The 17,549-nt window shown below is 51.4% G+C and overlaps 6 protein-coding genes across 6 annotated transcripts; 4 read left to right on the top strand and 2 right to left on the bottom strand.

Moving 5' to 3' along the window:
• The first annotated feature begins 262 nt into the window (after nucleotides 1-262).
• Nucleotides 263-3,351, top strand: EDD37DRAFT_620248 (uncharacterized protein). The gene is made up of 4 exons (XM_062815905.1): nucleotides 263-1,119; nucleotides 1,172-1,319; nucleotides 1,368-1,719; nucleotides 1,770-3,351. Exons 1-4 carry the CDS (start codon nucleotides 598-600, stop codon nucleotides 3,127-3,129), a joined length of 2,382 nt encoding a protein of 793 aa, XP_062672545.1. The 5' UTR covers nucleotides 263-597; the 3' UTR covers nucleotides 3,130-3,351.
• EDD37DRAFT_620244 (D-3-phosphoglycerate dehydrogenase) lies at nucleotides 3,352-5,119 on the bottom strand. The gene is made up of 4 exons (XM_062815904.1): nucleotides 4,804-5,119; nucleotides 4,530-4,599; nucleotides 4,177-4,460; nucleotides 3,352-4,103 (listed from the first exon to the last, which is right to left on the bottom strand). The coding sequence occupies exons 1-4, from the start codon at nucleotides 4,970-4,972 to the stop codon at nucleotides 3,508-3,510; spliced, it is 1,119 nt and encodes a 372-aa protein (XP_062672544.1). The 5' UTR covers nucleotides 4,973-5,119; the 3' UTR covers nucleotides 3,352-3,507.
• Nucleotides 5,120-5,131: 12 nt separating this feature from the next.
• EDD37DRAFT_620243 (serine/threonine protein kinase) lies at nucleotides 5,132-8,734 on the bottom strand. Its single transcript, XM_062815903.1, has one exon. The coding sequence runs from the start codon at nucleotides 8,546-8,548 to the stop codon at nucleotides 5,354-5,356; it is 3,195 nt and encodes a 1,064-aa protein (XP_062672543.1). The 5' UTR covers nucleotides 8,549-8,734; the 3' UTR covers nucleotides 5,132-5,353.
• Nucleotides 8,735-8,870: 136 nt separating this feature from the next.
• Nucleotides 8,871-10,074, top strand: EDD37DRAFT_223977 (optic atrophy 3 protein-domain-containing protein). Its single transcript, XM_062810446.1, has 2 exons — nucleotides 8,871-9,059; nucleotides 9,185-10,074. Coding segments are annotated over exons 1-2 (804 nt in total). The 5' UTR covers nucleotides 8,871-9,057; the 3' UTR covers nucleotides 9,987-10,074.
• A 1,256-nt stretch (nucleotides 10,075-11,330) lies between these two features.
• Nucleotides 11,331-15,852, top strand: EDD37DRAFT_620237 (myosin I). The gene is made up of 3 exons (XM_062815902.1): nucleotides 11,331-11,567; nucleotides 11,623-15,043; nucleotides 15,104-15,852. Exons 1-3 carry the CDS (start codon nucleotides 11,565-11,567, stop codon nucleotides 15,541-15,543), a joined length of 3,864 nt encoding a protein of 1,287 aa, XP_062672541.1. The 5' UTR covers nucleotides 11,331-11,564; the 3' UTR covers nucleotides 15,544-15,852.
• On the top strand, nucleotides 15,853-17,472 carry EDD37DRAFT_620236 (uncharacterized protein). The gene is made up of 2 exons (XM_062815901.1): nucleotides 15,853-16,588; nucleotides 16,701-17,472. The coding sequence occupies exons 1-2, from the start codon at nucleotides 16,067-16,069 to the stop codon at nucleotides 17,211-17,213; spliced, it is 1,035 nt and encodes a 344-aa protein (XP_062672540.1). The 5' UTR covers nucleotides 15,853-16,066; the 3' UTR covers nucleotides 17,214-17,472.
• The last annotated feature ends 77 nt before the right edge of the window (nucleotides 17,473-17,549 follow it).

Here is a 17,549-nt window from a genome sequence, read left to right as displayed (position 1 = left end):
CGGAGCACTGATCAACAAGACAGGAGAGGCAGCTGCAGGGGTGCCATGCTTACAGTTGCGCCTAGTGGCCGTTGAACTTATAGGCGACACGCCCACGCAACGCCTTCACCCCAAGAACGAAATAATGAAGCCCACATTGCCACGTTGGCACGTTATCAGCCACTTATCATGTGAGGTTTTCTGGTGTTCCTAGGGTTTCTATGGAATATATTAAAATAAAACGATCGTGATTTCCAAGCCCTTGACAACGCAGCGGCTGCAACTATCTCTCACTCGGCCCATTCTCACTGGTGTCTCTTCTCAGCTTCATATCTTATGCTAATCCATGACTGGTAGGTACATTGGCTCCCGCTGCCTACTGCAGTCTTATTTCTCGTTCTCGGGAAGAGACGCCTGTTATGTGTCAAGGCGTAGTCTGCCAACAGCTGATCCATCACCGCTCTTTGGTGCCGTTTCAAAACTGCGTCGTCATGCTCAAGGCCAATTTCCACTGGAGTGCGAGCTACGGCGTCAAGCTGTCAGCTTCTTCTCGAGCATTTATTTCCTTCATGTCTTTGCTTTTTGTTTTGCATGGCTACGCGTTAAAGACCGGCCAAGATGGCCGATTATTCACATACTAATGGGCATGGCCATGCTAATGAATCCACCACGACTGTCACCGACTGCATTCTGGGACTGAGGCACAAAATAAACGACGACGAGCTTCCAGGCCTCACGAATTTGATTGACGACTGGTTTGATCCGAAAGTCGATGTCGATGAAGAGCAATTCGTCCGCCGATTTCTCCACGTTTTCAAACAATCAGGTAAGGACTTCACCTACGAGAAGATCATTGGCGACTACGATGGCGAAGTCCAAAGCATCTTCAACGACTTTGTTGATAATAAAATCAACGCTCAAGAGGCTTCCCAGAGATATCGACCGTACAAAACGAGCAAGCTGCTCAAGCAGAAAGGTCAACTGCGGAAAGGTGGTCTTCCCAGCGTCCTTCCAGAAGATCTGAACACCGAGGCGTCTCTTCTCGCAGCTTTCCCATCAAGTATCCCTTCACGATTCCGGTCTCTGGTTGCCAAAGTCATTCCCGGTACCAGGAGACCTAAGCGGTCTTTGTACGTGCCGGTACGTAGCTCTTTGCTCTACATGGAAAGATGCACAACCTTACCAGACCTAGTCATTCAAAGACCTCGCATTCCAGAATTGGGGAAGGACGATTAGCAACACTCCGTCCTTCACATGCGTGCCGAGCAACTCGCAAGATGTCTGCGATATCGTCAAGTACGCAAAGAAACATGAGATGGGTGTCAGAGTCTCGGGTTTCCGTAAGCATGCCGGTTGATGTCCACGCATTCCGCTCACATCAGCCTTAGGTCATTCATGGTCACCAGTATTTGGACGCTCGAACAGCAAGAAGCTCGGAAACAACGGGGACATCCTCATCTCCACGTTGGGGCTTGTCGACGCCTCGGTCCTCCCAAACTTTACCTCCCTGCCAGGAAACCTTTTCGAACCTCGAGCCAAAGACCTGAACTCCATAGTCGTCGTTGACAATAACTTCGTGAGGGGACCTCAACTCACAGATGGTAAGAAGTACGTCAGGGTCGGGACCTCTACAACTAATGAGCAATTACGACGATGGTGCATCGACACCGGCAAAATCACACCTCCAATGAATATTATCGAGGTTGAAATCACTATGGGCGGAAGCAATGGGACAATCTGGTATTTCAAACTCACTCTACCCTTGCAAATGTACGCTGACGCTGCCCCAGTCACGGAGCAGGTATCAACAACCCTACACTTTCCGACCTCGTGCGTGCCATGGAATACGTTGATGCGAACGGTTCTCTCCGCAAAGTCGACATGTCCACACCTGACCTTCTGAGAGCGGCAGCAGGCTGCTTTGGTCTCATCGGAGTGGTAACACATCTTGTCCTTGAACTTGACGCCTTGTCCTGTGCCTTGCTGGAACCACGGAAACTGCCCGTCATCGAAGCGATCCCACCGCCTCCCGACATGCCAGACTCAGCCATTCCGGCCCCATTACGTCCGAAGCAGCCCTTGAGCGCTCAACGCAAGGCCGAGATCCAGAAGGATTTCGAGACACGTGCCTTGACGACCGACTATGCGGAGTGGTTCTGGTTTCCGCTGTCCAGCGAAGTCTGGGTGAACACCTGGCACAAGACTTCTGATGTGTCTGGAGCCGTCAACTACCCCAGCGACGCAAAGACCATACTACAAGTGTTTGGTACTGTCATGGTCAACATTGCTCAAAACGCTGCCACCCTTCTCAAAGCCACTGAGTTTGTTGCCGAAACGCAAACGAAACTGTTGACCTGGCTAGCCATGAAGAATCTAGACGACGTTGGACCGAACGGCAAAAAGATCAAGACCTGGCTCCCTGATGCCCTGCATTTCCAGCGAGGCGTGCAGAATGTTCGAGTTCGAGATTTGGAGGTTGAATTTGCACTACAACCCAAGGATGCGGTGGTGAACGGCGCCGTCAACGGCACTGTTGTACCAACCACAAAGAGCAAGCAAATTGATTTCACAGTCGTCCAACGCGCATGGTGGGACGCCATTATTACCTGCTACAGCGCCACGAAGACGTGTCCACAGCGCATGCCCCTCGAAATGCGAATCATGTCGTCCTCACAGGTGACACTAGCGCCTCAACGAGGCCATGAGCTTGGAACATGCTCGATCGAGATTTTGACCCTGCACGAAATGGCCGATATATGGCAGCCGTACGCTCAGACCGTGCTGGATAAGTGGTCCAGCTACAAGACGCCGCAAGGGCAGTTGATACCGGTCCGCCCACATTGGGCCAAAGAGTGGTATGGGTATAACATGCGAGGCAGGCCGTGGCAGGACGTGCTTAGGACGGAGGACGCTCAAGGCGGTGGTTATAGGGGCCAGATTGAGGAGTGGCGGGGTTTGATAGGACGGCTGGGAAACAGAGATGGATGGGCCGCTCGCGATGCTCGATTCCGGTTTGGGAATGAGGTTTTGGATACGCTGTTCTGGGAGGATGTTAGGAGCACGACGTCGACTCCTACTCCTGTCAAAGGCGCACCACCGAAGAAGAAGGAGAGCCTGGGGAAGAGGCTTTGGCAGAGCTGTTTTGGATGAATGTTGGCTTCTGCTGTCGCTTCAGTCTATGCGATGTCGTAGGAAAATTGTCGATCTGGACGGATGGGAATTCTGCATGATGGTCGACTTACAAGAGAGGACAAATTGCGAAGATCAACCTCTTTGCTGCCGATATACCTGGGTACGATGGAACAACCTCGAGGCATTTTACGATATGACACTGGGGCTATCAATTTACGACGAGATGAACTGTGATCTACAATTTGAGATACCATATTCAATTAAAGGAATGGGCCTACTTTTTTCTCTAGATACGTATGCATCATCCTCTTCCGGCTTCACCTCCTTCTACTGCCCATATCTCGTGGCTGCTCTTTCTTCTCTTGCCCACTCTGTCCATGAGGTACCACTCTGACACTAATATCCCTTCTTCCGGTCCACAAGGTTAAACATCCTCTCTCCTCTTTCATGCCTCTTCCAGTTCGTCACGAACAAATCATACGCCCGATCACTATACTCGCTCCCCAACCCACTGACATGAGGCGTGATAATCACATTTTTCGCATCCCAAAGCGGATCGTCTTTAGGCAGAGGTTCCGGATCCGTAACATCGAGCGCCGCGCCAGCCAAAACATCGTCGTTCAGCGCTGTGATCAAGGCCTTCTGGTCCAAAATTGGTCCACGCGCGATGTTGATAAGAAACGCCTTTTGCCCCGCGGCTTTGGCTTTGCTCGACCCAGAACTGCCGAGTATTCTGAACTCTTCAGCCCCGAAAAGATGGCGTGTCGCGGGCGTAAGTGGGAGTGATATGATCAGCGCGTCGAGCCCGGATACCAAAAACGTGTGCAGAGACGCCTTCTCAGTGCCGGAGTACCATGCCGTAGGGATGCTGCCGTCCGGGTCGCCTGTGCCGGGGACGAAGTACCCGTTGTCTTTGCGCGCGGAGGGCGTGGATCGTGGAGATGCCGTGTATGCGTGGACGCTGGCTCCCAATGCAGAGAAGACGCGGGCGGCTATGTGATGTTAGTCGCGTTGGCAACACAAATACAACGTAATGTCCATGAGCTGGAGTGGGAATTGACATACCTTGTCTCCCAATACTACCGTAGCCAGCGATGCCGACAGTCTTGCCAGCCCAGTCCGTGCCGGACATCAGGCGGTTCCGCTCGGGTGCCCAACTGTGCTGTTTCTGCCATTCATATTGTATGGCGTAATTGCGGCTAGCGACCAGTGTGGTCATTACGATCCATTCTGTTATGGGCGGGCCGTGGATGCCAGAGGACGTGGTGATGGCGATGTCGCTGTCCTTGACGATGGGGTGGTTTGACCAGGCGTCGACACCCGCGGAGAAGAGGTGGATTATTTTGAGACTGGAAGATTTCGAGATTAGTGGGTGGCTAGGTCATCCATGTACAAAATGATGGAGGATTGGGACATACTTTGGCACCTTGTCCTTTGTGGATGGAAGTGTGAACAGCGTGAGAAGAATGGTCGCCGATTTCCACAGATCTGGTATAGTTACTCGTCAGCACTGATAGATGGGAGGAACTTTGATGTCTCAATCTTCTAGAGATGGCAGTGCGATGCTTGTGGAAGCAGACACCTCACCTCGACAAACACGGGCATTCGTCTATTTTGCGCTGAACTTGCTGACAAGGCAGAGGAACATGGAAACGAATCGTCTCAAGCTTTGGACATCCGAGAGCAACTCACCATCGGAGATCTGATTGCTGTTGTCCACATTGGGTCTGATGTTTCTGGAAACTTGAACATATGTGATATCGATATATGGGAATAGTTGCTTGATCAGCGACGTTTCGCGCTTGGGTTCGGCATCCCAATGGGCGATGATGAGATGTTCTTTGTCCGGACCGCCTCCCATCTTGTTCTTGATCAAGCTTCTCTTCCGAGCAGAATGGTAATGTACGGAAGTCTAGTCGATGAGATAGATACGTAGATGGAATGTTGAGGTCGAGGAGGACTATTAGCCTAAGCGATATGACACGACATAGTGGCGGTTTTACTAAATAATTCGGCAATTCACCATCATAGACTTTATGACCTGATATTCGTAGCGACTTCAATAATTCCCAGCACAAACCTCATATCATCTACGTTTTACCAGAAGAATTTATCGCATGAACCTGCCTATACCATGCGTTCCAATGTCATGCAATAACCGAAACCGAACTCCAGCCAAACACCGACGCTGACATGAAGGCAAAAACAATCACTAATCACCAACCACACGTCCTCACTGCTCTCAAGAATGCTTCTTGTCGCCTCTACCGACACCTTCACCGTCACCACCACATCTTCCCACCGTCACCCATTGCAACTTGATCCTCTTATCATCTCTTCTTTCTTGCAATCCGCTCCAGCCGAGTTTCTCCTCTCCCATTCTTCCCAATCCACCTTCCTTGACCCAACAGCCTATAACAGCTCGGATCCAGCTTAGCTTCTCTTTGATTTCGTTTGTTCGGATCAATTCCATTTCCGATCGTCGCAAGACATTGGTCATGATATCTTCTAGCGGGATGCTGATGGTGCTACGCCGCTCCATCGCCTCGGCGCTGGCTATGCCGTGATGAGCAAGGTTGATGGCGTCAGTCGGGACAAGATAAACGCAATCGACCTGATAGCGACTTTCCCCATTTTCGGAGATTTGTTGTCGCACAGTCAACTTTGTGTGATCTGGAAAGTTGAACTGCAGTCCACCGTCTGCAAATCTCCAGACACCCACGTTGCCCACCCTCTGGTAGAAGTGGACGAAGTGCCTACTTGTACCAGCTTGTTTTGCGTCTTGCGGGTCCGAGTGTCCAGTCTGTTTATTCATATACTTGCCAAACTTGTCCAAAAGTGCAACTTCCTTCATCCGCTCAGCTTCGCTGCCCCGAAGACCAGCCTGAATCGTGCTGGCGGCCGCTACCTGGCTCGAGTGCTTTTCAAGGTCAAGCAGAAAGTCCCTGGCAGGAACGTCCATACGTTTCATGTCGATCTCACAATCACTTTGCTCGTAAAATTCCACGTCGTTCGCATCTTGACCCTGGGGAACGAATTGATATTCGAGACCCTTTGCGCGTTTGAGCGTATGTTGACCAGCGTTCCGAATCACCACACAACTACTGGGCATTTTGTTGTCATCTGACGATTTCAGGATCATACCAACAGTCGAATCGGTCAGAATATATGCGATGCCATGGCGAGTTGCATAGTCCACCCATTTGTCGACCCTGGGATAATTGGACGCATCCCGAATCTTTCGTGTGCCATATGCGGACCGCGGTCGTTGAGTCCCATCGTCGAAACTCCTACTGTCAAGAGCTTTGTGCAGCGAACGCAAGGCGTCAACAACAGCGGCGCCCGAAGAAGAAGGAACGATGGTTGCGGGATCCGTCGGTGCGATGATCCTTGACTGATGTCTCGGCAAAAACGTTTGAGAACACGGCGCCGACTGTGACGCAGCCACTTGCTTCTCTGGTGCTTCTACCGTCTGGCGATGCTTTTCGGCCACTTCCAAAGACTTTATCCTGTCGTTCCCACTGGTGGGCTGCAACACTCGAACCGGTAGATCGCCAAAATACCCTGACGATGCTGACGAAGAGCTGTCAGGGCGGACGGTGGCATTTTCTGTTCCGAATACTGCTCGTGAGACCTTCCTGACTCTTTCTTCGATGACCGGTCTGCCCATCTCTATGCCGCCTCGTGCCTGTCGAGATTCTGCTCTTCCGAGGCTTGCTTCTATCCGCTTTGCAAGACCATCAATTGCGTCCGGTACAGTAGCGGATCTTGGAAGAGTCCTTGAGCTATGGGAAATTGATTGTGAGATTGGTGCTCGTAGAGTGGTGCTTCTGGTTGCTCGGAGCGTGGCAGCTCTTAGGGGCCGCTCCCTCAAAAGTGCTTGTGTCGGCTGTTCAGTGATTTCTGTTTCTTTCTTCTGGGGCGGATCTTCTGAAACTCTTTCTGCTTTTCGAGACATGGCTGCAGGTAAAGCTTGTTGTCGTTGCTGAGCCGCAAAGCTCTGAAAGTGCCTGGCCGTTGGCCCTCCGGACATGGATGGAACGTTCTGGACGATAGCTGGTAGCGATTCTGCCACAGCCTTTGTCATTTTACCCTGGCCTGCATTTGCATCACCCTGGTCCATGATCGGCTTGCGGCTTCGAACTTGGCTCCCGAGAAGCCGCTGCTTCTGTCGTGCCGCCCACTCATTTTGTGCATCTGCGAATTGCTTGTACAGAATTCCAGCTGGTAGCGGGACTACCGGAGCGCAGCCTTGTCTGTTTTCGGCCTCGATTTCCACCAACGTAGAGATGCCGGCGGCGATACCAACACCAGCACGGGGACGTCCGTCAGAGCCTCTCCCCACTCCACAGTCTCTGCATATCCGGTTATGGCTTACACCATAGCCTGATCTGACTTTGTCGCCACGTGGATCAGCATTCTCGAGCCAGTTTGGACTGGATCTGAGACAGAGAATATCGAGCTCATCTGCGATTGCTCCCATCTTGAAGAAGTCATACTCCACAAGCTGGTCCATATCCGGTCTTTCTGCAGAATTGAGATTCAGACAAGCAGCAACGAAATCCTTGGCTTGTGGAGGAATGTAGTTTTTGCTGTCAATCTTCCACTCATACTCAAGGCTTCTCAGTTTGGTATAGATTTCCTGCTGCGTTTTTGACTGGAAAGGTGGTGTGCCCATGAGCATAGCGTAACAAATGACTCCTACCGCCCATGTGTCGACTTTGTTGTCATGGCCTCGATTGCCCGACTTACTAAGAATCTCCGGAGCAATGTAGTTTGGCGTCCCACACAGCGTCGTTCTTCGATCTTGTTCGTCTGCCATGACGGCTGCTAAACCAAAGTCGCCAATCTTGATGTTCATTCGTGAGTCCAGAAATATGTTTCCCATTTTGAGATCTCTGTGTATCACCGAACGTTTGTGCATGTATTTAACTCCTCCACAAATCTGGACCATGAAACGTCGAACCTCCGGTAAGCTGAGACAGGACCGAGTCTTGACCATCTCTGTCAAGCTTCCATTCGGACAGAGCTCAAGTACGACGTAGGTGTGGTCTTCGATGGTGAAGGCTCGCAGGAACTCGACGATGTTGGGATGGTGCATCTTCGCATGTATCTGTAGTTCCGTTCGAAACTTCTCCATCATCTTCTTCTGTTCTACCTTTGCTTTGACCACTTTGAGGGCAAACACTTCTGAGGTCTTCTTTGCGCGACCTTCAAAGCATACTGCGAAACCTCCTTTACCAAGTTTCCTCCCCATCGAGTAGGTCTCGGCTGCAGAGCCCGGCTCTGTGATCGTCGTGGGTGGTCGCCATTTGTCGTCAATTCGGTCTGGATTCGTAGGTTTCTCGTCGGACTTCTTCGCCTCCAGCTTGGGCTTCTTCATGGCCTTTGGTGGTAGCATTGGTAAATTTACCGGCCGTGGTGAAAGGACATCCATAGCAGACTGCGGCCCGTCCGGTAGGAATCTATTAAGGACCGTCGAGAGGAGGTGGAAGAATATGCTGCTGCACAATGAATAGCACCTATCATGGGTTCCGACCGATAATTTGGCATCAAACACAATACACTGTGAATGGACCTCTGGCGGACGCTGTTGCCATGGGCCAAAGATTTAGGTTTATTTACTATGCGCCGTAAATGGAAGTCACGTCACAGACCAATCACTCGAAGACAATTCCAGAGTCACGTGATATTCACGCCCACCTAGGATGGGCCCCTACGTAACCTTCGAATCGGCCCTGAATGCTAGCGGGGATCACCTAACAGCCAGAAAATGCCGCCTAAAAGGTTAAGCCCTGCGACGACCTAGCTATGCACTCTTGCCTTTGATGCTATGAACCGATGTCAACAACATGGTGTGAAGATGGTCTATGCTAATATCGACGTGTGAATGGCGTCCCGCAATCACATGAGGCCCTGCTTGTTGGCAAGGATCTCGTTCTCGAAATGTCGCTCACCCTCAAATTCACTTCACTTGCTGTCCGCACACTTGCCAAACCTATAGCTGTAAGCTGGCGCAGATTGAGCATTGTTCGTGCTACTTGTTCTGACTGGCACAGAACTTCATAAAAAGGCAAGCACGAGAACATGAAGGGTTCCGGAAAACCTGCATGTCCATGGCCCAGACCCTCCATAGGGTCGACATGCGATGGCGGATAGGTCTACTGCAAGATGCGGCAGCCGTCGAAAAGCAAGCAGCGAAAGAGGCAGCAGCCGAGGCAGCCAAAAAGCATAAGGCCACTATACCCACCGTCAAAACGGAAGCGCAGATGAAGGCAGAAGAAGAAGCAGCGGCGAAATCGGCCAAAGAAGCCTCAGAACCGGCGAAGCCACGGACCAAGCCCAAGATCAGACCTCTGTCTGAAGCCAAGGCCATAGAGTCCGGAGCCACCTTCATAAGCGAGACCTTCCTTTTCACCGTTGCGGCTGGCTTGATCGTGTTCGAAGCCTGGCGGTCGGGACGGAAGGAGAGCAGACGGAGGGATGATGTGGCGGATCGTCTGAATGAGCTCGAAGAATCGGAGAAGGCTGCTCGAAAAGCCCTTGTGGAATTAGAAAGGGAAGTGCTACGTCTCCGAGCAAAAGAGAAGAATGGGAAGCCGAATGGCACTGTAAGAATACTACCACCCGAGATCTATGAGGAGGACAAAGATGTTGAGAAACCAGAAAAGCCCAAAGGCTGGTTTGCGCGTATCGCATCTTTTGTGTCTTCGGAGAAGGACGATGAAGAGGCCAAAGAAGCACTGGAGCAGCACAAGCCTGGTCCGGCCGAGAAGATACTGGTCGAGACGGAAAAAGCTCTGGAAGAAAAGCACAGACAACAGGTTATCGAAGCTGCGAAGGAAGGAACCTCAGAATCGAAGCCAAAACGGTGAGGCTTTGCCGGTGCTTGAGCATTCCAATTCTGGCAAGCTTTTCCACGGCTTTGAAGGAAACCCCGACAAACGGCGGCCCTACCGATGAGGGTCCTAAGGTATGGTACGGCGGCTTGTACAGATTTCTCGACTCCGCTATATGCACTGTTTATACAAGATACCCTCCCCGACTCCAAATGTCAAAAAGCATGATTCAAGCCAAGTTCTCAAGATCTCTCCGTCGTCAACCGGCATGGCGATCACTCGGGCCCATATTGTTCTCTTCAGAGACTTACAGTTTCCACGGTAGTTCAGGAAGGCGACCACAGAGCATGCTGACTGGAGGGACAGAGTACGACACCATTCCATTCGACCTGGCGCTCCCGTCTTCCAGCCATACCGCTTCACTTCTTCACGTCCTCATCCTGTGGTCGTCTGACGGCTCGAAGCATAACCTAGAGCGGCTACAGTCACGGGTGCCGAAGACAATACCGCAAGGAGACCATCACGTCGCATTACTTGTCAGTAATGGTAGCATCCCGATCTGGCAGCATTTCTCAATTTTGCAAAACCCGTGAGTGGCTGCCTTCGACCAGAGAGATGGGTGTATCTCACAAGACTCAGGGACTCCGAGGCGAACGCAATGCCACTGATTCTTGCTCTGTCAACGGAAACCATTCTTCATACTCTCGAGCGATATGTGAAAGAATCTGACCATAGCATTGAGGCGCCTCCTCTACCACGCCCCACGCTGACCACACTGATTGCTCAGGCGACTACTACTGCACCAGAACAACCACTCTCAAAGAATGATGCCGCCATTTTGGCCGATAGATTTCGCTCCATCCAGTGCCTAGAAGAAGCTACAAGAACAGACGAAGGAAGTAGACAAATCATTGAGCTTGTTGGACCGAACATTGCGAAGGATGTCATCGACTTCTGGCAGGACGAATGGATTGCTTGACGAACTAAACACTGCATTGTCGGCCATTCCGGGCTCCCGCAGATATGTTTCATACTCGATGCTGTTCAATTGAGATAGAGGGGGACTGTTCTCGGCACGAAGCTGTCATGTTGATGATAGACATTGCGGAGACATAATGCACGTCACTGTGAATGCAGGGTACAACAGATCATGCAGAAGCCGAGTGCTGCCGCTGAGGATGATAGTTTCACTGGGTGCTTGATGTCCAGGCTGCAATGAAATCTCTTCACCAGAATGATACGTTTGTGCTTGCGCGTCAAGAGAGGCTGTGGTGTGGCGTTCAGCCCGTAGAGGGGTTATTGGAGAGCAGCAGTGCCTGTCTTGGGGTCTGCGTGGTTTGAACCTTAACGTACTTTGCTGACCTAAACTGCGCTTTTCCGCTACCACCGTCGTTTGGTATGTCATACATAGTCCCTGGCCCATCCGTCGCGGAAGCCGCATCTCACACTGGGACCAGGCCTCCGGTCATTGTTTCGTGTGCAACTTGCAAGCTTGTCGTTCCTGATTCCGTACACTATCCAACTGTGTCCGTTGCCCATTAACGACATTCCTGGAATTCGCGAGCTATACTGACCGCTTTGCGCGCATGTCTTGATCACTGACACCCCTCCAATATGGTGAGCCCGCCCGCCCAAGCCCCCATGTTGAAAGATACTGATATGCGGCGCGCAGGGTCAAACAAAGCGCCGTGAAGGCAAATCTGCGCGGCCTGCAAAGGCTTCTCTCTTCGGCGGAGGAAAGTCTGGTCAGGCGGACTCCGGGCAAGGCCAAATCAAGAAAGCCACATTCGAAATCACAAAGAAGAAGGAGGTGGGCGTTTCAGACCTCACACTGCTCAGCAAGGTCTCAAATGAAGCCATCAACGACAACTTGAAGAAGCGCTTCGAACATGGCGAGATCTACACCTACATTGGCCATGTGCTGGTCTCCGTCAACCCGTTTCGGGACTTGGGAATCTACACCGATCAAGTGCTGGACAGTTATCGAGGTAGAAACAGACTCGAAGTCCCCCCTCATGTTTTCGCCGTCGCAGAATCCTCATACTACAACATGAAAGCATATCATGAAAACCAATGTGTGATCATTTCCGGAGAATCGGGTGCAGGCAAGACCGAAGCTGCCAAACGTCTGATGCAATACATCGCCAATGTCTCTGGAGGCACTGACTCAAGGATTCAACGGACAAAGGATATGGTCCTTGCCACAAATCCTCTCCTCGAATCCTTTGGCAATGCCAAAACTCTTCGAAACAACAACTCTTCACGCTTCGGCAAATATCTGGAACTCGAGTTCAATCCCAATGGTGAGCCTGTGGGAGCCAAAGTCACAAATTACCTGCTGGAGTCATCCAGAGTCGTCGGACAGATTACGAATGAGCGCAATTTCCATATCTTCTACCAGTTCACCAAAGCAGCACCGAAAGAATACAGAGATACCTTTGGTATTCAGCAACCGCAGTCTTATGTGTACACGAGCAAGTCGAAATGTTTCGACGTACCGGGAATTGATGACGCGAAAGACTTCCAAGACACTGTTGAGGCCATGCGAGTTATCGGGCTCAACAAAGCCGAGCAGGATAACATCTTTCGCATGCTTGCGGCAGTTCTGTGGATCGGCAACATCACCTTCAAAGAAAATGATCAAGGTGGAGTCGATATTGCAGACCAGTCTGTTGTTGATTTCGTGGCATATCTGCTGGAAGTCGAATCAGCTCATGTCCACAAAGCCCTGACCATCAGAATCGTCGAAACCTCTCGAGGTGGAGGTCGACGAGGTTCCATATACGAGTCACCACTGAATCCCGCGCAAGCTCTGGCTGTCAGGGACGCCCTCGCCAAAGCCGTGTATTTCCGACTTTTTGACTGGATCGTTGCTCGTACCAATGTCTCACTGAGATCTCAAGGCACGGTATCCAACACAATCGGCATTCTCGATATCTACGGGTTTGAAATCTTCGAGAAGAACTCATTCGAGCAACTCTGCATCAACTATGTCAACGAGAAGTTGCAACAAATCTTTATCCAGCTGACATTGAAGGCCGAGCAGGAAGAGTATGCTCGTGAACAGATCCAATGGACCCCAATCAAGTACTTCGACAACAAAGTTGTATGCTCCTTGATCGAGGACAAGCGGCCGCCAGGCGTTTTCGCCGCCCTCAATGATGCTTGTGCGACTGCACATGCGGACCCCACAGCTGCCGACCAGACCTTTGTTGGCCGTCTGAACTTCCTCTCGAGTAATCCAAACTTTGAAAACAGGCAAGGTCAATTTATCATAAAACACTATGCTGGCGAGGTCAACTATCAAGTTGCCGGCATGACGGACAAGAATAAGGATCAGCTGCTGAAAGATCTCCTCAACCTGGTCGGGGAAAGCTCGAACGGCTTTCTTCATGAGCTTTTCCCCAATCAGGTTGACCAAGACGACAAACGTCGCCCTCCAACAGCCGGTGACAAGATCAAAGCGTCCGCGAATGAGCTTGTTGAAACATTGATGCAAGCTCAACCATCTTATATCCGAACAATCAAGCCCAACGAGAACAAATCTCCCAAAGAATATAACGAGCCAAATGTCATGCATCAAATCAAGTATCTTGGTCTTCAAGAGAATGTACGCATTCGACGAGCAGGATTCGCATATCGTCAAGCGTTCGACAAATTCGTAGAGAGGTTTGCTCTTCTGTCACCAAGACTTTCGTACGCTGGAGAATACACGTACAAGGGTGATGTGGGAACTGCTTCAGAAATCATATTCAAAGATACGAGCATCCCACAAGAAGAATATCAGATGGGCACTACCAAAGCGTTCATCAAAAGTCCGGAAACCTTGTTCGGTCTCGAGCACATGCGAGATCGGTATTGGCATAACATGGCTGTTCGTATTCAGCGTGCCTGGAGAAACTATTTGAGGTACCGTGCCGAAGCTGCTACCCGGATACAACGGTTCTGGCGTAAGTCCAAAGTCGGTGTCAAAGAAATCGAATTCCGAGACCAAGGGCACCACTTGCTGGCTGGCCGCAAAGAACGACGTAGATACAGCTTGGTTGGTTCAAGACGATTCTTTGGCGATTATCTTGGTCTCAACATGCCTGGCGGCCAAGGACGAGTTCTTCGTGATTCAATCAACCTCAACTCCCAGGAGCGGTACGTCTTCTCCGCTCGTTGCGAGGTGCTGGTAGCCAAATTTGGACGATCGTCCCTACGAGTGCCCAGGATCTTGGTGCTCACGAACAAATCGATCTATATTGTGGTTCAAGCTGTAATCAACAATCAGCTTCAGATTTCGTCCGAGAGGACCATACCTGTTGGTGCCGTCAAATACATATCGACGTCCAACCTACGCGATGATTGGTTCGCTCTTGGTGTCAGTTCTCCGCAAGAGCCAGATCCCCTGATCAACTGTGTCTTCAAGACGGAATTCTTCCTCCAATTCAAGACCGTATCACCTGGAGGAATGAACCTCAAAATTGGGCCTAATATCGAATACAACAAGAAGCCTGGTAAGCCAGCAGCAGTAAAGACCCAGAAAGACTCGGCTATTCCTCGAGACGACGTGTACAAGTCTGGTACAATCCATGTTGGTCAAGGAGAATCGCCAAATTCGACCTCAAGACCTACGCCTCGGGGTAAAGCAATCGCCAAACCTATCACAAGCGGCAAATTACTACGGCCTGGTGGTCCAGGAGGCCGACCATCCCAAGCCGCCACTCGACGGCCGGTGCCAGCAGCAAGACCTACTCCTGCTCCTGCTCCTCAGACGCAACGCACGATCCCAACACCTGCTCCCCAGACTCAGCGCACCGTTCCGACACCTGCTCCCGCTCCAGTTCCTGCTGCTACCGGAATCTACTCGCAAGTTACTCAGCCAGTGAATGGAACTTCGTCTCACACTCGTAACGAGTCTGCCTCGTCATTTGGTCGTGCTGCACCTCCGCCGCCGCCGCCGCCGCCTCCTCCACCTGCAGCAGCAGCTCCCGCCGCTGCACCTTCAAAGCCCCAAGCTAAAGTCAAGTACGACTTCAATTCACCTAACGCCAATGAGTTGACCATCAAGGCGGGAGATATCGTGGAGATTGTAAAGAAAGAAACAAATGGTAAGCTTACGTGATTTCTTTTGTGTTCTACGTTCCGATGAGAACTAATACGTGCTATAGGTTGGTGGCTCTGCAGAAACGCCCAAACCAATGCAGAGGGCTGGGCACCTACGGCCTATATGGAAGAAATCGAGCTGAGCCGTGCGGCTCCACCGCCTCCTCCGCCACCTCCAGCTGCACCGCCTCGTGCTGCCCCTACACCGTCAGTCGTCGTCAATGGGCATGCGAAACCTGCTGCTCCGCCTGTCGCTGCCAAAGCAAAACCTACGCCGCCGGCACCACCAGCCAAGCGACCTGTGCCAAATGCAAGGAAGCCCACTGCGTCTCCAGCGAGGGATAGCGGCATGAGCTTGGGCACAGGGAGTGGAACGGACTCTGGGCGAGCTACTCCGAACAGTATTGGCGGTGGTAGTCTAGCGGGAGGGTTGGCAGAGGCCTTGAGAGCCAGACAGAGTGCTATGAGTGGAAGAGGTGCAGAAAAAGAGGACGATGACTGGTAGGTCTTCCACGCGAACGGAGGGATTTTGGTTATGAGTGGGAACGGAAAATGCGAGTTGAGTTTTTGTCATGGTAGTCGTTATAGCCAGCGTGATATGGGAACTACCGGGTAGACTGGGTCGTACAGATATGCTAGAATCCTATTGGGATTCTGGTAAGTGCGTCCTTTACACTTTTGGTCTTCGAGATCGAGCTCCAGAGTTGTGGATCCCGTCTCGGAAGGGAAATCCGATAGGTTCTTCGGATAAATACTAGAGGACTGTGATATGGCTGGTCTCTCTCGCGGCTGAATTGTCCCAGTGTGTCTCCTCGGCATTTAAACGTGTACTTTAGCATTGATGCATCTGTCGAGACCCAGGAAAGCCTCGAACAACTCGTTCATACTTGAAAAATCTTGTCTGGTCGTCTCTCGAAGGACGGTCAGATAGGGGATTACCGATTCTGCGAGGCTGTCTGCCCCTTCATTTCGACACTATATCAGACCACATCTAGAGTGTACCAGTTTTACCCATCTTCTTGGTCACAATGGACGGGGCTAGCAGACCCTACAAAGTTCTCACGCCCGATGACGTCTCCCACTTCATGAAACACGGCTACATCGTGCTCAAAGAATGCTTCTCCCGTGCTGCCTCTGACGACTGGACCTGCGATGTGTGGACCCGTCTAGGCATGTCGCCTGAGGACAAAACGACTTGGACCCGTGAGCGGACGAATATGCCTGGACACCGGCAGATCAGTGTGCCTTCATTCGCGCCGAAAGCATGGGATGCGATCTGCGACCTTGTCGGCGGCGAGGAGCGCGTTACACCCGAGTCCAAAATGTGGAACGATTCATTTATCGTGAATCTGGGCACGCCGGAGAGCGAAGGAAAGGATATCGGGCCCAAGGAGTTGGATGGATGGCATGTCGATGGTGACTTTTTCGTGCACTTCCTCGACTCGCCGGAGCAAGGACTGCTGGTTATCCCTTTGTTCACTGATATTCTGCCGAACGGAGGAGGGACCTGGATTTGTGATGAGGGGCCGGCGAGGATTGGAAAGTGGCTTGTAAGTATTTGACCCCCCTTTCAACTCATCAAGAATGCTTTCCCTATTATCCTTGTTGTCGCCACATCCACTCGGAAAGAGGCATACCGAAAGCTGATACGGTTGTTCACAGTACGATCACCCCGAAGGCGTCGGCCCGCGTATGACTCCCGCTGATAAGCCAGATGATACCACGTTGTCGTTCTTCAATGATACGGTACAAGAATGCTCACCAGACTCGTTTTACGAGATGACTGGAAGTATCGGTGATGTGGTTCTCCTGCATCCGTTGATGCTGCACAGTGCATCCAAGAATGGCAGCCGTCTCGCTCGGATCATTACGAATCCGCCTGTGTCGCTCAAGGAGCCATTCAACTTCGACCGCCCCAACAACGAATACAGTCTCGTGGAGTTTAAGACGATTCAAGACGTTGGCGGGCAGGATAAATTGAAGGGGTGGAAGATCACTGGACCAAGAGCAGCGGTGGTACCGGAAAGGCTGAGGATACAGGCGAAGTGGTTGGCGGAGGAGAATGAGAGACTGAAAAGGCAGGGTGTCGAGTATAATGGTCGGATGCAAGAGTCGCCTCATCAGGCTGCGACAGATCTGGAAGCCGACGGGTTGCAAAGAGTGGCAGTGGCTTGATTAGAGCCGTGCATTGCTGGCCAGCATCGTAAATGCTTGTATGAGGTGTTGAAGAATCCAACGACCGACAAAAGGCCAAGCAAGGACTATGGACATTACAATCTTGCAAAGGGTCACTTGTAAGAAACGTTCAGGTAAGGAGCAGCAAGGCACATTGGAGATGCTTGCTGTCGGAGAGGGCACAAGTCACTCTTCTTCGTCGACTGAGGTTTAAAGCATGGGCTAAAGTCTCAAGCGAATTTCTTATATGTTTCGTGGCCAAAACCTGCCTTTCTTCACTACCTCTTCCACCCAAAACTACTGGATCCTAGGAGCACCAATGGGTCTTCCCCTTTG

This window comes from Exophiala viscosa, assembly GCF_022695815.1.
Source record: "Exophiala viscosa unplaced genomic scaffold EDD37scaffold_2, whole genome shotgun sequence".
In the NCBI taxonomy this organism is placed as follows: Eukaryota; Fungi; Ascomycota; class Eurotiomycetes; order Chaetothyriales; family Herpotrichiellaceae; genus Exophiala; species Exophiala viscosa.
The sequence above is the reverse complement of the archived record's forward strand: the minus strand, read 5'-3'. Positions and strand labels throughout refer to the sequence as shown.

Bases quoted from the DNA above. Each gene is read 5' to 3' on its own strand.
- EDD37DRAFT_620248 (XM_062815905.1), top strand. From the start codon at position 598: ATGGCCGATTATTCACATACTAATGGGCATGGCCATGCTAATGAATCC. The intron at 1,320-1,367 runs GTAAGCATGCCG...CATCAGCCTTAG, and splicing joins TGTCAGAGTCTCGGGTTTCC to GTCATTCATGGTCACCAGTA. The intron at 1,720-1,769 runs GTATTTCAAACT...ACGCTGCCCCAG, and splicing joins GGAAGCAATGGGACAATCTG to TCACGGAGCAGGTATCAACA.
- EDD37DRAFT_620244 (XM_062815904.1), bottom strand. From the start codon at position 4,972: ATGGGAGGCGGTCCGGACAAAGAACATCTCATCATCGCCCATTGGGAT. The intron at 4,600-4,803 runs GTGAGTTGCTCT...TAACTATACCAG, and splicing joins CAGCAATCAGATCTCCGATG to ATCTGTGGAAATCGGCGACC. The intron at 4,461-4,529 runs GTATGTCCCAAT...GAAATCTTCCAG, and splicing joins ACAAAGGACAAGGTGCCAAA to TCTCAAAATAATCCACCTCT.
- EDD37DRAFT_620243 (XM_062815903.1), bottom strand. From the start codon at position 8,548: ATGGATGTCCTTTCACCACGGCCGGTAAATTTACCAATGCTACCACCA.
- EDD37DRAFT_620237 (XM_062815902.1), top strand. The intron at 15,044-15,103 runs GTAAGCTTACGT...TACGTGCTATAG, and splicing joins TGTAAAGAAAGAAACAAATG to GTTGGTGGCTCTGCAGAAAC.
- EDD37DRAFT_620236 (XM_062815901.1), top strand. From the start codon at position 16,067: ATGGACGGGGCTAGCAGACCCTACAAAGTTCTCACGCCCGATGACGTC. The intron at 16,589-16,700 runs GTAAGTATTTGA...GGTTGTTCACAG, and splicing joins CGAGGATTGGAAAGTGGCTT to TACGATCACCCCGAAGGCGT.